The sequence below is a fragment of the Salmo salar genome, chromosome ssa28 (assembly GCF_905237065.1).
Source record: "Salmo salar chromosome ssa28, Ssal_v3.1, whole genome shotgun sequence".
Lineage (NCBI taxonomy): Eukaryota > Metazoa > Chordata > Actinopteri > Salmoniformes > Salmonidae > Salmo > Salmo salar.
The window spans coordinates 39,325,345-39,343,122 of record NC_059469.1 but is presented as its reverse complement, the minus strand read 5'-3'; the positions used below and the strand labels follow the sequence as shown (position 1 = coordinate 39,343,122).

The 17,778-nt window shown below is 44.9% G+C and overlaps 1 protein-coding gene across 1 annotated transcript in view; it reads right to left on the bottom strand.

Annotated features, from left to right (window-relative positions):
- LOC106589976 (isthmin-1) overlaps positions 1-17,208 on the bottom strand; it is a 46,862-nt gene extending 29,654 nt beyond the window's left edge. Inside the window, exons 1-2 of the mRNA XM_045710223.1 lie at positions 16,900-17,208; positions 8,627-8,851 (exon numbers count right to left, since the gene is read on the bottom strand). Of these exons, the coding sequence (XP_045566179.1) occupies positions 8,627-8,851; positions 16,900-17,040 (366 nt within the window). The 5' untranslated portion in view covers positions 17,041-17,208. The remainder of the gene's footprint in view (positions 1-8,626; positions 8,852-16,899) is intronic.
- Between the last annotated feature and the right edge of the window lie 570 nt (positions 17,209-17,778).

Below are 17,778 nucleotides of genomic sequence, written 5' to 3'. Positions count from 1 at the left end.
TTACATTCCAGACACATCAACACCAGTCTGTCCGGCCTGTTATATTCCAGACACATCAACACCAGTCTGTCCGGCCTGTTATAATCCAGACACCAGTCTGTCCAGCCTGTTATATTCCAGACACATCAACACCAGTCTGTCCGGCCTGTTATATTCCAGACACATCAACACCAGTCTGTCCAGCCTGTTACATTCCAGACACATCAACACCAGTCTGTCCGGCCTGTTATATTCCAGACACATCAACACCAGTCTGTCCAGCCTGTTACATTCCAGACACATCAACACCAGTCTGTCCGGCCTGTTATAATCCAGACACCAGTCTGTCCAGCCTGTTATATTCCAGACACATCAACACCAGTCTGTCCAGCCTGTTATATTCCAGACACATCAACACCAGTCTGTCCAGCCTGTTATAATCCAGACACCAGTCTGTCCAGCCTGTTATATTCCAGACACATCAACACCAGTCTGTCCAGCCTGTTACATTCCAGACACATCAACACCAGTCTGTCCAGCCTGTTATAATCCAGACACCAGTCTGTCCAGCCTGTTATATTCCAGACACATCAACACCAGTCTGTCCGGCCTGTTATATTCCAGACACATCAACACCAGTCTGTCCAGCCTGTTACATTCCAGACACATCAACACCAGTCTGTCCGGCCTGTTATATTCCAGACACATCAACACCAGTCTGTCCGGCCTGTTATATTCCAGACACATCAACACCAGTCTGTCCAGCCTGTTATATTCCAGACACATCAACACCAGTCTGTCCAGCCTGTTATAATCCAGACACCAGTCTGTCCAGCCTGTTACATTCCAGACACATCAACACCAGTCTGTCCGGCCTGTTATAATCCAGACACCAGTCTGTCCAGCCTGTTATATTCCAGACACATCAACACCAGTCTGTCCAGCCTGTTACATTCCAGACACATCAACACCAGTCTGTCCGGCCTGTTATAATCCAGACACCAGTCTGTCCAGCCTGTTATATTCCAGACACATCAACACCAGTCTGTCCGGCCTGTTATAATCCAGACACCAGTCTGTCCAGCCTGTTATATTCCAGACACATCAACACCAGTCTGTCCAGCCTGTTACATTCCAGACACATCAACACCAGTCTGTCCAGCCTGTTACATTCCAGACACATCAACACCAGTCTGTCCAGCCTGTTATATTCCAGACACATCAACACCAGTCTGTCCAGCCTGTTATAATCCAGACACCAGTCTGTCCAGCCTGTTACATTCCAGACACATCAACACCAGTCTGTCCGGCCTGTTATAATCCAGACACCAGTCTGTCCAGCCTGTTATATTCCAGACACATCAACACCAGTCTGTCCAGCCTGTTACATTCCAGACACATTAACACCAGTCTGCCCAGCCTGTTATATTCCAGACACAAAACACCAGTCTGTCCAGCCTGTTATATTCCAGACACAAAACACGTCTGTCCGGCCTGTTGTATTCCAGACACAAAACACCAGTCTGTCCAGCCTGTTATATTCCAGACACAAAACACCAGTCTGTCCAGCCTGTTATATTCCAGACACAAAACACCAGTCTGTCCAGCCTGTTATATTCCAGACACAAAACACCAGTCTGTCCGGCCTGTTATATTCCAGACACATCAACACCAGTCTGCCCAGCCTGTTATATTCCAGACACAAAACACCAGTCTGTCCAGCCTGTTATATTCCAGACACAAAACACCAGTCTGTCCAGCCTGTTATATTCCAGACACAAAACACCAGTCTGTCCAGCCTGTTATATTCCAGACACAAAACACCAGTCTGTCCAGCCTGTTATATTCCAGACACTAAACACCAGTCTGTCCAGCCTGTTATATTCCAGACACAAAACACCAGTCTGTCCAGCCTGTTATATTCCAGACACATCAACACCAGTCTGCCCAGCCTGTTATATTCCAGACACAAAACACCAGTCTGTCCAGCCTGTTATATTCCAGACACAAAACACCAGTCTGTCCAGCCTGTTATATTCCAGACACAAAACACCAGTCTGTCCGGCCTGTTATATTCCAGACACCAGTCTGTCCAGCCTGTTATATTCCAGACACAAAACACCAGTCTGTCCAGCCTGTTACATTCCAGACACATCAACACCAGTCTGTCCAGCCTGTTACATTCCAGACACATCAACACCAGTCTGTCCAGCCTGTTACATTCCAGACACATCAACACCAGTCTGTCCAGCCTGTTATATTCCAGACACAAAACACCAGTCTGTCCAGCCTGTTATATTCCAGACACATCAACACCAGTCTGCCCAGCCTGTTATATTACAGACACAAAACACCAGTCTGTCCAGCCTGTTATATTCCAGACACAAAACACCAGTCTGTCCAGCCTGTTACATTCCAGACACATCAACACCAGTCTGTCCGGCCTGTTATATTCCAGACACCAGTCTGTCCAGCCTGTTATATTCCAGACACAAAACACCAGTCTGTCCAGCCTGTTATATTCCAGACACATCAACACCAGTCTGCCCAGCCTGTTATATTCCAGACACAAAACACCAGTCTGTCCAGCCTGTTATATTCCAGACACAAAACACCAGTCTGTCCAGCCTGTTACATTCCAGACACATCAACACCAGTCTGTCCGGCCTGTTATATTCCAGACACCAGTCTGTCCAGCCTGTTATATTCCAGACACAAAACACCAGTCTATCCAGCCTGTTATATTCCAGACACAAAACACCAGTCTGTCCAGCCTGTTATATTCCAGACACATCAACACCAGTCTGCCCAGCCTGTTATATTCCAGACACAAAACACCAGTCTGTCCAGCCTGTTATATTCCAGACACAAAACACCAGTCTGTCCAGCCTGTTACATTCCAGACACATCAACACCAGTCTGTCCGGCCTGTTATATTCCAGACACCAGTCTGTCCAGCCTGTTATATTCCAGACACAAAACACCAGTCTGTCCAGCCTGTTATATTCCAGACACAAAACACCAGTCTGTCCAGCCTGTTACATTCCAGACACATCAACACCAGTCTGTCCGGCCTGTTATAATCCAGACACCAGTCTGTCCAGCCTGTTATATTCCAGACACATCAACACCAGTCTGCCTGGTCTAGTTTTGATACTCTGAAGAATAAAATACCAATCAAGAGTAAAAAGGTCAACTCCCACTGACCCTACAAGCTTGGTAAAGTCCTGACTCATTGGCTCATTCCCCTCGTTTTCAAGTGTCTCCCGTGATTCACTTGTCTGGTATCTCAGGCTTGTAAAAGGGGAGGTTAGCTTCCTTGTCAATATGTGTATATATATATATATATATATATATATATATATATATATATATATATATATATATATATATATATATATATATATACACCCCTTCAAATGAGTGGATTCGGCTATTTCAGCCACACCCTTTGCTGACAGGTGTATAAAATCGAGCACACAGCCATGCAATCTTCATAGAAAAACATTGGCAGGAAAATGGCCCGTACTGAAGAGCTCAGTGACCTTCAACGTGATAGGATGCCACCTTTCCAACAAGTCAGTTCGTCAAATTTCTGCCCTGGTCAACTGTAAGTGCTGTTATTGTGACTTGGAAATGTCTAGGAGCAACAACGGCTCAGCCACAAAGTGGTAGGCCACACAAGCTCACAGAACAGGCCCACTGAGTGCTGAAGCGCGTAGTTTGTCGTCAGTTGCAACACTCACTACCAAGATCCAAACTGCCTCTGGAAGAAACTTCTGCACAATAATTGTTCGTCGGGAGCTTCATGAAATGGGTTTCCATGGCCAAGCAGCCGCACACAAGCCTAAGATCACCATTCGCAATGCCAAGTGTCGGCTGGAGTGGTATTAAGCTCACCGCCATTGGACTCTGGAGCAGTGGAAACGCGTTCTCTGGGGTGATGAATCACGTTTCACCACCTGGCAGTCCGACGGACGAATCTGGGTTTGGCGGATGCTAGGGGAACGCTACCTGCCTCAATGCAGAGTAGCAACTGTAAAGTTTGGTGGAGGAGGAATAATGGTCTGGGGTTGTTTTTCATGGTTTGGGCCCCCTTCCAGTGAAGGGAAATCTTAACGCTACAGCATACAATTACATTCTAGACTATTCTGTGCTTCCAACTTTGTGGCAACAGTTTGGGGAAGGCCCTTTCCTGTTTCAGCATGACAACGCCCCCGTGCACAAAGCGAGGTCCATACAGAAATGGTTTGTTGAGATCGGTGAGGAAGAACTTGACTGGCCTGCAAAGAGTCCTGACCTCAACCCCATCGAACACCTTTGGGATGAATTGGAACACCGACTGCGAGCCAGACATAACCGCCCAACATCAGTGCCCGATCTCACTAATGCTCTTGTGGCTGAATGGAAGCAAGTCCCCGCAGCAATGTTCCAACATCTAGTGGAAAGCCTTCCCAGAAGAGTGGAGGCTGTTATAGCAGCAATGTTCCAACATCTAGTGGAAAGCCTTTCCAGAAGAGTGGAGGCTGTTATAGCAGCAAAGGGGGGGACCAACTCCATATTAATGTCCATGATTTTGGAATGAGATGTTCAAGTGTCCACATATTTTATTATGTGTAAACTGTATTATTATTTATTTATTCTGGTCATGCAGTGTATTAGTGAAACCAAAGTGATGTAGCATTAAATCAAATAGCCTTGTACAAACACCAAAACATTTCAAATGTTCAAATCAAAAGGCTATTCAGAACCCCTGGACAGCAAAAAAATATATATATATATTTTACCTTTATTTAACTAGGCAAGTCAGTTAAGAACAAATTCTTATTTTCAATGACAGCCTAGGAACAGTGGGTTTACTGCCTTGTTCAGGGGCAGAACGACAGATTTGTACCTTGTCAGCTCGGGGATTCGAACTTGCAACCTTTACGGTTACAAGCCCAACCCTCTAACCACTAGGCTACCCTCCCGCCCATAATAAACTAAAGAACTGATCATTGTGAACGAGAACAGAATGACTGCTAATGCTTGATAAATGCTGCTAATGCTTGATTATTTCATAAATTAAATAATTCAATAGGTACAAAACTATTAATGTGTTCAAATCAAAAGGCCTGATTTAACATGGCATCAATTACAAAGCCACATTCCGAGTCCCTGTTGTCGACACATTCAGAGATCAAAAGATGGTTTAGTATTTAGCTTAACACAATCATGAGAAAACAGAAATCCACTTAATAAAATAACAAAAATACTTCCGTTTTCAAAGATGCAGCCAACTATGCAATACTCCTGATCATTTCAAAAGGAGAAGAAAAAGGACGAACTGACTAGACCGGGAACGAGCATGTAAACGCGGGCGGTGTAGTCAGCATGTTAGCCTACATTTTGAACACCACCGCAGAAGCTTTGCTATTTGGCATCTTCCCAATTAAGTAGACAAATTTGATTGGACCCTAGTTCTCTTCATGTAGCCAATCAGTTGCAGCCCACCTCTTCCAATGTTTTGTGGGAAAGTTGAATATTAACATCCTGGCATTTAAAACCATACTCAATTTTTTTTCTTCTTCCCATTACTCAAAACGGCCTAATATTTAGGATGCAAGAATGGGTATTCAGGACACGGCCTGTATCTTTCTGAAAGGGGTCACGGCTCAGGACTCAAATTGAAAACCTGCCTTTCAGGAGAGCTTCAGCAAGCTTGGAGAACTGTGTTCTTTGGTAAAAGAAGATGAGATTACTATACACGTTTGAACATCATGTACTAATATATATATATATTAGTACATGATGTTCAAACGTGGCATCAGGCAACATTTTCTGAGTGACAGAGAGAGTTAAACATGAGGAGCCATGTTGAGAAGGCATCACTTACTATAGATTACAGGCTGTGTTGACTGTCTATTTTACTAGGGGCCATCACCACTCATAGTGTCTTACTATAGATTACAGGCCGTGTTGACTGTCTATTTTACTAGGGGCCATCACCACTCATAGTGTCTTACTATAGATTACAGGCCGTGTTGACTGTCTATTTTACTAGGGGCCATCACCACTCATAGTGTCTTACTATAGATTACAGGCTGTGTTGACTGTCTATTTTACTAGGGGCCATCACCACTCATAGTGTCTTACTATAGATTACAGGCCGTGTTGACTGTCTATTTTACTAGGGGCCATCACCACTCATAGTGTCTTACTATAGATTACAGGCCGTGTTGACTGTCTATTTTACTAGGGGCCATCACCACTCATAGTGTCTTACTATAGATTACAGGCTGTGTTGACTGTCTATTTTACTAGGGGCCATCACCACTCATAGTGTCTTACTATAGATTACAGGCCATGTTGACTGTCTATTTTACTAGGGGCCATCACCACTCATAGTGTCTTACTATAGATTACAGGCCGTGTTGACTGTCTATTTTACTAGGGGCCATCACCACTCATAGTGTCTTACTATAGATTACAGGCCGTGTTGACTGTCTATTTTACTAGGGGCCATCACCACTCATAGTGTCTTACTATAGATTACAGGCCATGTTGACTGTCTATTTTACTAGGGGCCATCACCACTCATAGTGTCTTACTATAGATTACAGGCCATGTTGACTGTCTATTTTACTAGGGGCCATCACCACTCATAGTGTCTTACTATAGATTACAGGCCGTGTTGACTGTCTATTTTACTAGGGGCCATCACCACTCATAGTGTCTTACTATAGATTACAGGCTGTGTTGACTGTCTATTTTACTAGGGGCCATCACCACTCATAGTGTCTTACTATAGATTACAGGCTGTGTTGACTGTCTATTTTACTAGGGGCCATCACCACTCATAGTGTCTTACTATAGATTACAGGCCACGTTGACTGATACCACAGTGTGCAATCACAGCAGCAAGATTTGTGACCTGTTGCCACAAGAAAAGGTCAACCAGTGAATATCAAACGCCATTGTAAATACAACCTAAACTCAGCAAAAACTGCGTTTGACTGCGTTTTATTTTCAGCAAACTTAACATGTGTAAATATTTGTATGAACATAACAAGATTCAACAACTGAGACATAAACTGAACAAGTTCCACAGACATGTGACTAACAGAAATTGAATAATGTGTCCCTGAACAAAGGGGGGGTCAAAATCAAAAGTAACAGTCAGTATCTGATGTGGCCACCAGCTGCATTAAGTACTGCAGTGCATCTCCTCCTCATGGACTGCACCAGATCTACCAGTTCTTGCTGTGAGATGTTACCCCACTCTTCCACCAAGGCACCTGCAAGTTCCTGGAGATTTCTGGGGGGAATGGACCTCACCCTCCGATCCAACAGGTCCCAGACGTGCTCAATGGGATTGAGATCTGGGCTCTTCGCTGGCCATGGCAGAACACTGACATTCCTGTCTTGCAGGAAATCACGCACAGAACGAGCAGTATGGCTGGTGGCATTGTCATGCTGGAGAGTCATGTCAGGATGAGCCTGCAGGAAGGGTACTGCATGAGGGAGGAGGATGTCTTCCCTGTAACGCACAGCGTTGAGATTGCCTGCAATGACATCAAGCTCAGTCCGATGATGCTGTGACACACCGCCCCAGTCCATGACGGACCCTCCACCTCCAAATCGATCCCGCTCCAGAGTACAGGCCTTGTGTAATGCTCATTTCTTTGACGATAAATGCGAATCCGACCATCACCCCTGGTGAGACAAAACCGTGACTCTTCAGTGAAGAGCACTTTTTGCCAGTCCTGTCTGGTCCAGCGACGGTGGGTTTGTGCCCATAGGCGACGTTGTTGCCGGTGATGACTGGTGAGGACCTTCCTTACAACAGGCCTACAAGCCCTCAGTCCAGCCTCTCTCAGCCTATTGCGGACAGTCTGAGCAATGATGGAGGGAATGTGCGTTCCTGGTGTAACTCGGGCAGTTGTTGCCATCCTGTACCTGTCTCGCAGGTGTGATGTTCAGATGTACCGATCCTGTGCAGGTGTTACACGTGGTCTGCCACTGCGAGGACGATCAGCTGTCCATCCTGTCTCCCTGTAGCGCTGTTTTAGTTGTCTCACAGTACAGACATTGCAATTTATTGCCCTGGCCACATCTGCAGTCCTCATGCCTCCTTGCAGCATGCCTAAGGCACGTTCACGCAGATGAGCAGGGACCCTGGGCATCTTTCTTTTGGTGTTTTTCAGAGTCAGTAGAAGTTTTCATAACTGTGACCTTAATTGCTTACCTTTCCACAGGTGCATGTTCATTAATTGAATATGGTTCATTGAACAAGCATGGGAAACAGTGTTTAAACCCTTTACAATGAAGATCTGTTTAGTTATATGGATTTTTACGAATTATCTTTGAAAGACAGGGTCCTAAAAAAAGGGACGTTTCTTTTTTTGCTGAGTTTATATTTATGTTTATTTATTTTCCCTTTTTGTACTTTAACTATTTGTACATCGTTACAACACTGTATATACTTTGGCAATGTAAACATATGTTTCCCATGCCAATAAAGTTCTTTGAATTTAATTGAATTGTTGAGAGAGAGAGGGTAGTGATGTGCACCAGGATATCCTGCCTCTTCCTGTTTGCTCTTCCTGCCTCTGTTTACAAGGAGGGACAGTGTTACCTGTCTGTTTACAAGGAGGGACAGTGTTACCTGTATATTGGGGTTCTGTCTGTTTATATCAGCCTTGGAGAGATCAGGGAAGTTGTGGAGGTCAAGGAGGAAGGCCCCAGGCCCGTCTCTCTGCAGGCTGCCTCCAGTAGCCTGACTCGGGGCCCAGGGGAGGGCAGCAGGCTGCTGGGCTGACTGGGGCTCTGGTCCTCTCCGCTTCCCTGGACCCTGCTGGGCTAACAAACTGCTCTCTGCTCTGACATTATTCTAGATGGAGGGAGAGAAAGAGAGAGAGAGAGAGAGAGAGAGAGAGCAAGAGATATTTTGAATATTAGGATATTTGTGCATCAGTAACTTTCACATTCATCATTATTCATGATTCATTCAGGATTATCTGTAATCATGGCAGCATCCACATTAAATGTAGAAGTGTTTAGAAACATATTGTATTCTTATTAACAATAAAAGTGACTCCAAAATGACACAATACATTATTTACCATTTCATTTCTATTGGACACAAAATAATCTGAAACACAGCAAATACAACCAACACGTTTTGTAGTCATAGGCATGATGTAGTCTATATTTAAGGTATTTGAAACACAGAGTGAAAATAAAATATTTAAAGAATCCAAAATAAAATTATTAATGTAATCAAATCAAACTTTATTTGTCATATGCGCCGAATACAACAAGTGTAGACTATACAGTGAAATGCTTTACTTTACAAAGCCCCTTAACCAACAGTTCAGTTCAAGAAGAGTTAAGAAAATATTTACAAAATATACTAAAGTGAAAAATTATAAAAAGTAACACAATAAAATAACAATAACGAGGCTATATACAGGGGGTACCGGTACAGAGTCAATGTGGAGGCTATATACAGGGGGTACTGGTACAGAGTCAATGTGGAGGCTATATACAGGGGGTACCGGTACAGAGTCAATGTGGAGGCTATATACAGGGGGTACCGGTACAGAGTCAATGTGGAGGCTATATACAGGGGGTACCGGTACAGAGTCAATGTGGAGGCTATATACAGGGGGTATCGGTACAGAGTCAATGTGGAGGCTATATACAGGGTGTTACGGTACAGAGTCAATGTGGAGGCTATATACAGGGGGTATCGGTACAGAGTCAATGTGGAGGCTATATACAGGGTGTTACGGTACAGAGTCAATGTGGAGGCTATATACAGGGGGTACCGGTACAGAGTCAATGTGGAGGCTATATACAGGGGGTACCGGTACAGAGTCAATGTGGAGGCTATATACAGGGGGTACCGGTACAGAGTCAATGTGGAGGCTATATACAGGGGGTACCGGTACAGAGTCAATGTGGAGGCTATATACAGGGGGTACCGGTACAGAGTCAATGTGGAGGCTATATACAGGGGGGTACCGGTACAGAGTCAATGTGGAGGCTATATACAGGGGGTACCGGTACAGAGTCAATGTGGAGGCTATATACAGGGGGTACCGGTACAGAGTCAATGTGGAGGCTATATACAGGTGGTACCGGTACAGAGTCAATGTGGAGGTTATATACAGGGTGTTACGGTACAGAGTCAATGTGGAGGCTATATACAGGGGGTACCGGTACAGAGTCAATGTGGAGGCTATATACAGGGGGTACCGGTACAGAGTCAGTGTGGAGGCTATATACAGGGGGTACCGGTACAGAGTCAATGTGGAGGCTATATACAGGGGGTATCGGTACAGAGTCAATGTGGAGGCTATATACAGGGTGTTACGGTACAGAGTCAATGTGGAGGCTATATACAGGGGGTATCGGTACAGAGTCAATGTGGAGGCTATATACAGGGTGTTACGGTACAGAGTCAATGTGGAGGCTATATACAGGGGGTACCGGTACAGAGTCAATGTGGAGGCTATATACAGGGGGTACCGGTACAGAGTCAATGTGGAGGCTATATACAGGGGGTACCGGTACAGAGTCAATGTGGAGGCTATATACAGGGGGTACCGGTACAGAGTCAATGTGGAGGCTATATACAGGGGGTACCGGTACAGAGTCAATGTGGAGGCTATATACAGGGGGGTACCGGTACAGAGTCAATGTGGAGGCTATATACAGGGGGTACCGGTACAGAGTCAATGTGGAGGCTATATACAGGGGGTACCGGTACAGAGTCAATGTGGAGGCTATATACAGGGGGTACTGGTACAGAGTCAATGTGGAGGCTATATACAGGGGGTATCGGTACAGAGTCAATGTGGAGGCTATATACAGGGTGTTACGGTACAGAGTCAATGTGGAGGCTATATACAGGGGGTACCGGTACAGAGTCAATGTGGAGGCTATATACAGGGGGCACCGGTACAGAGTCAATGTGGAGACTATATGCAGGGGGTACCGGTACAGAGTCAATGTGGAGGCTATATACAGGGGGTACCGGTACAGAGTCAATGTGGAGGCTATATACAGGGGGTACCGGTACAGAGTCAATGTGGAGACTATATACAGGGGGTACTGGTACAGAGTCAATGTGGAGGCTATATACAGGGGGTACCGGTACAGAGTCAATGTGGAGGCTATATACAGGGTGTTACGGTACAGAGTCAATGTGGAGGCTATATACAGGGGGTACAGGTACAGAGTCAATGTGGAGGCTATATACAGAGGGTACCGGTACAGAGTCAATGTGGAGGCTATATACAGGGGGTACCGGTACAGAGTCAATGTGGAGGCTATATACAGGGGGTACCAGTACAGAGTCAATGTGGAGGCTATATACAGGGGGTACCGGTACCGAGTCAATCTGGAGGCTATATACAGGGGGTACCGGTACAGAGTCAATGTGGAGGCTATATACAGGGGGGTACCGGTACAGAGTCAATGTGGAGGCTATATACAGGGGGTACCGGTACAGAGTCAATGTGGAGGCTATATACAAGGGGTACCGGTACAGAGTCAATGTGGAGGCTATATACAGGGGGTACCGGTACAGAGTCAATGTGGAGGCTATATACAGGGGGTACTGATACAGAGTCAATGTGGAGGCTATATACAGGGGGTACCGGTATAGAGTCAATGTGGAGACTATATACAGGTGGTACCGGTACAGAGTCAATGTGGAGGCTATATACAGGGGGTACCGGTACAGAGTCAATGTGGAGGCTATATACAGGAGGTACCAGTACAGAGTCAATGTGGAGGCTATATACAGGGTGTTACGGTACAGAGTCAATGTGGAGGCTATATACAGGGGGTACCGGTACAGTGTCAATGTGGAGGCTATATACAGGGGCTACCGGTACAGAGTCAATGTGGAGGCTATATACAGGGGGTACCGGTACAGAGTCAATGTGGAGGCTATATACAGGGGGTACTGGTACAGAGTCAATGTGGAGGCTATATACAGGGGGTACCGGTACAGAGTCAATGTGGAGGCTATATACAGGGGGTACCGGTACAGAGTCAATGTGGAGGCTATATACAGGGGGTACCGGTACAGAGTCAATGTGGAGGCTATATACAGGGGCTACCGGTACAGAGTCAGTGTGCAGGGGTACAGGCTAGTAGAGGTAATCTGTACATGTAGGTGGGGGCGAAGTGACTATGCATAGTGTGCCAGGACATAATCATTGTGTGCTAGGATTATGGGATCAAATATTTAACTTTTTACTACTTTAATACACAAGTGAATTTGGCCCAATACTTTTGGTCCCCTAAAATGGGGTAACTATGTACAACAAGTGCTGCAATTTCTAAACGGTTCACCCGATATGGATAGAAATACCCTCAAATGAAAGCTGACAGTCTGCACTTTAACCTTACAGTCATTGTATCATTTCAAATCCAAAGTGCTGGAATACAGAGCCAAAACAACAAGAGAAATGTCACCGTCCCCAATATTTTTAGAGCTGACTGTATTTACTTAGGGCAGTCAGTTTAACCTTCCTAAAACCAAACAGAGAGAACCATATCGCTTATTCTCAGTTGTCCTTTAATTTCTGTGCCTGTTTGATGGATGGGGGTCAGTCTGTACCTCTACACCCCCCGTGGAGACCAGGGCCTGTATGAAGTGTCTCAGAGTAGAAGTTCTGATCTAAGATCATTTCTGACATTTTAGATCAGAATGAATAAGATTATGTATAAAACAGATCCTCTGAAACGCTTTGCCTCCCCCTTTAGATTTATCTTTACCACTATAGAGGGAAAGCCGCACACTCTAAGAGATCAGATGCAAAAATGTAATAACCAACATTTCGACAGCGAAGCTGTCTACCCTGATGAAGACAGCTTTGGTTATTACATTTTTACATCTGATCTCTTAGAGTGTGCGGCTTTCCCTTATTTTCGAGTGTTCTACTCCGCTAGCCAGCACCTCGCCTTTATAGGTGTGCGTTTCTTTTTTCTAGAAAGACCCCACTATAGAGGACCACTTAGCTACATCAGATTGATCACTCTCCCCAAGCTAGGCCCACCTCTTTTCTCACAACATATGAGCTAGAGCCCACAGGGCCAGTACCTGTGGCAGGGCTATTCCCAACCTGTTCTCTATCCTAGTCCTGTCCTGTTTTATTTCATGGTTATTTGATGGCTTAATTTCTGTCCAAAATACTATGGCCCTGCTCTGTCCACACTAATTAGAGTTGGTGGTTTCTACTGGAAGTGGATCTGGTACACTCCACAGAGCTGGGCTTTACGGAAGAGTGGCCAGAAAAAAAAGCTATTGCTTAAAGAAAAAAATAAGCAAACACGTTTGATGTTCGCCACAAGGCATGTGGGAGACTCCCCAAACATATGGAAGACGGTACTCTGGTCAGATGAGACTACAATTGAGCTTTTTGGCCATTAAGGAAAAAGCTACGTCTGGCGTAAACCCAACACCTCTCATCACCCCGAGAACACCATTCCCACAGTGAAGCATGGTGGTGGCAGCATCATGCAGTGGGGATGATTTTCATCGGCAGGGACTGGGAAACTGGTCAGAATTGAAGGAATGATGGATAGCGCTAAATACAGGGAAATTCTTGGGGGAAACTTGTTTCAGTCTTCTAGCGATTTGAGACTGGGACAGAGGTTCACCTTCCAGCAGGACAATGACCCTAAGCATACTGCTAAAGCAACACTCGAGTGGTTTAAGAGGAAACATTTAAGTGTCTTGGAATGGCCTAGTCAAAGTCCAGACCTCAATCCAATTGAGAATCTGTGGTATGACTTAAAGATTTCTGTACACCAGCGGAACCCATCCAACTTGAAGGAGCTGGAGCAGTTTTGTCTTGAAGAATGGGCAAAAATCCCAGTGGCTAGATGTGCCAATGTAACCGATGTGAAATGGCTAGTTAGTTAGCGGTGGTGCGCGCTAATAGCCTTTCAATCGGGTGACGTCACTCGCTCTGCGACCTGAAGTGGTTGTTCCCCTTGCTCTGCAAGGGCCGCGGATTTTGTGGCGCGATGGGTAACGATGCTTCGTAGGGGTCTCAGTTGTTGATGAGGTTCAAGCCCAGGTTGGGACGAGGAGAGGGACGGAAGCTATACTGTTACATTGATGCTGTTGACCCGGATCACTGGTTGCTGCGGAAAAAGGAGGAGGTCAAAAGGGGGGCGAGGAGAAGGACGGAAGCTATACTGTTACACCAAGCTTATAGAGACATATCCCAAGAGACTTGCAGCTGTAATTGCTGAAAAAGGTGGTTCTATAAAGTATTAACGTTTGGGGGTGAATAGTTATGCACGCTCAAGTTCTGTTTTTTTGTCTTATTTCTTGTTTGTTTCACAATAAAAAATATTTAGCATCTTCAAAGTGGTAGGCATGTTGTGTAAATCAAATGATACAAACCCCCCAAAAAATACATATTTTAATTCCAGGTTGTAAGGCAACAAAATAGGAAGAATGCCAAGGGGGGTGAATACTTTCGCAAGGCACTGTACCTCATACTTTATGGAAAATCAAGTCAGAAATGTTAGTGGAAATTACTAATTTTAGAAGCCTTTTTTTAAACCTTAAACACTTAAAGTTTGCATGTCCACCTGTGTAGGAAAATTGTAATCAAGAAAGGAGTGATCAAATTAAGACCCAACATCTGTACTAATATGGTATTTTCAAAGATATTTATATACAGTACCAGTCAAAAATGTGGACACACCATATGGAATTATGTAGTAACCCCCCCCCCCCTCCCCAAAAAATTCAAACAAATCAAAATAAATGTTATATTTGAGATTCTTCAAAGTAGCCGCCCTCTGTCCTGTGTACTGTGGCTATTTTAGATGTGCAGCTCGAACCATACAACTAGAATGACTGATTTTAGAATGGATATAATTCTCAATTCTAGAACAGGGTCAGGTCCATTGGTGAAGATCAGTTCAGGTGATTCTGATGGTGAGGAGTCCTAAATATGTCTACGGTAGTAATAATAATAATAATAATACTAACCTGGTTATAACAGGTGGAGAGAAGGGTCAGGCTGAAGAAACAGACACATTTCCAGTCATCATAGGGGATTAAATGTGATGGATTTCAGTTAAAATGGGGGAGACAAAAAGAGAGGTTTTATTTTGCCTGTAAAGCTGCGGTATAACAGTGGTTTATAATAAAGGCAGCAGCAGTGTAAGTGTGGGAGAGAGATAGCTTTCCAACAGAAGGGCTCCATCAAAGGTGACTATAAAAGTCATGTGAAGCCAGAAAGCCATCAGAAGCAGAGTGTTCCTTGCGGCTACAGGCCGGGATGGGATGTGGTGGGAATGGCGGGTACCTCAGGGCGCTGACCTGACCTCGCTCCCCATCCATCCCCAAAGAGGAAACTAGGGTGACTGGGATGAGGCTGTGATGACAGAGTAGTACCCCTGCAGCTAAGGCATGGAACCCCCCAGCTATGATGAAGGTGAATGGACGATGACCCCGTGACCCCTCTCTCCATCTTCCATTTCACCTCTTACTCCCAGCCACTCCCAGGGGAGACTATTGTGTGTGTGTGTGTGTGTGTGTGTGTGTGTGTGTGTGTGTGTGTGTGTGTGTGTGTGTGTGTGTGTGTGTGTGTGTGTCTACCATTCCATCTCTTACTCCCAGCCTCTCCCAGGGGAGACTATTGTGTGAGTGTGTGTCTACCATTTCATCTCTTACTCCCAGCCTCTCCCAGGGGAGACTAGTGTGTGTGTGTGTGTGTGTGTGTGTGTGTCTACCATTTCACCTCTTACTCCCAGCCTCTCCCAGGGGAGACTAGTGTGTATGTGTGTGTGTGTGTGTGTGTGTGTGTGTGTGTGTGTGTGTGTGTGTGTGTGTCTACCATTTCATCTCTTACTCCCAGCCTCTCCCAGGGGAGACTATTGTGTGTGTGTGTGTGTGTGTGTGTGTGTGTGTGTGTGTGTGTGTGTGTGTGTGTGTGTGTGTGTGTGTGTGTGTGTGTGTGTGTGTGTGTGTGTGTGTGTCTACCATTCCACCTCTTACTCCTAGCCTCTCCCGGTGGGCTGAGGCTCCATGAATGGACTGATAGACTGTCTCTTATACTGTATATCAGGGGTACTCAAGTGCTATTTGAGAAGGTCTGGTCCCACACATTTCCTAGGTGGCAAAGATCTGGAAGGATAATGTAATTTACCGCTGTAGTAACAAACCCTCACCTCGCAACCCATGCGACCTCAAAATGTTCAAACGCCTCTTGTCGGCAGAGTGAAAATCCAGCCGTTTTCAAAGATAATTTCCCACAATTCTGCGTATTCTTCCATGTCTTATGTGTGTTTATATTGATACCAGGGTTCGAAGCCCGAACAAGTTAAACATTTTTTTTTTGATATACAGTAGAAGTCAAAAGTGTCAAAACTACTCTTGATTTTATTTTGACTATTTTCTACATTGAAGAATAATAGTGAAGACATCAACACTATGAAATAACACATATTATTCTACGATGTAGAAAATAGTCAAAACAAATAAAGAAAAACCCTTGAATGAGTCGTTGTGTTTTAAAACATTTAACTGGTAACTGGATAGATATTATTTTGGGACTCGTGGTCCGTATTTACCCCCCTTCTGGGTCTGGATCCGACCAGCCAGTTGATTTTGGGGGCTGTATATCACCAAGGACTCAGAATGACCCTCTGTGAACGTGTTCATCCATACTATATCACGTCTGTTATCCAACTCTGTGGTCATTTAAATAGAATGTGTTACAGAAGCATTTCCCGGAAAGGACTGTGGATCCCATAGAATACAAGTTACAGGCTTATTCCCCATTTTTTTTGATATTGAGCCCTAACCCCAGAAATCAATAGCTTAAAAGACTCCCTGCAATTTATACTGCACTGCAGGTTCCTGGTAGAATAGAAAAAATAAACAGCACTTACCTCTGCAATCACTGTATACTGCTGATCCTGGCTCAAAGTTAAATTCCCTTGGTGCGACGGGCTGCTCCGTAACACCGTGATATGTAAAGTAAGAAGTAAAAGTCCTAAAAGCAACAACAGTTCTACCGCCAATCGAACCATCTTTTTCACCCGACCCGTCTTGGGTCTCTGCGGTGTGACAGCGGATCCGCCGCCTACTCCTCCCGCTGCAGACGCTCCACGCTCCGGATCCGCTGCGGGCCGGGAGTCACAACACCACTTCGGAGCCACTTCGAGGTTCAGAAGGACACTTTTAAAGGGAAAGGGAGGGGGGGGAATAGGACGTAGAATAGAGTATTCCAGAAAAATAAAACCTGTCAAAAGTTTGTGTTTGGGATCAGGTGGTTATGTTAGGTTGATATTTTTGTTTATTATGAATTACATCCGACACCTCGGTGGAGAGCGTTCTTCAAATGTGCCAAAAAAGTGAATCCAGATTCGATGTGTAAAAAGGATAACATTAAACCAAAGTTAAAGGTTCATTCAGCAAGGTTTCCTTTGGTATCCCCTTGAACTATGCTCCTTCTATGTTGGCATGGATCTCCAAGGTTAATTATACAAATGCTGCCAGGGCGACTGTATAACACTACCCATGGGGAAAGTAATTAAATAACAGCGGGACAAAAAAAAAATTGCGCACAATTTTGCATGTTATAGTAATGTAGGCTATTGCTTGTTGCACTCCAGGTGGAGTCCTCTACACGATCAAGAAACGTGTAGCCCAGTTTCAGACCAGTGTTTCCCCCCACTGCATTCTCCACTGTTTACGCCAATACTTTGGCTCAGCTTTAGAATCAAACCTTCTCGTTCCTTTCTCTCTCTCTCTCTCTCTCTCTCTCT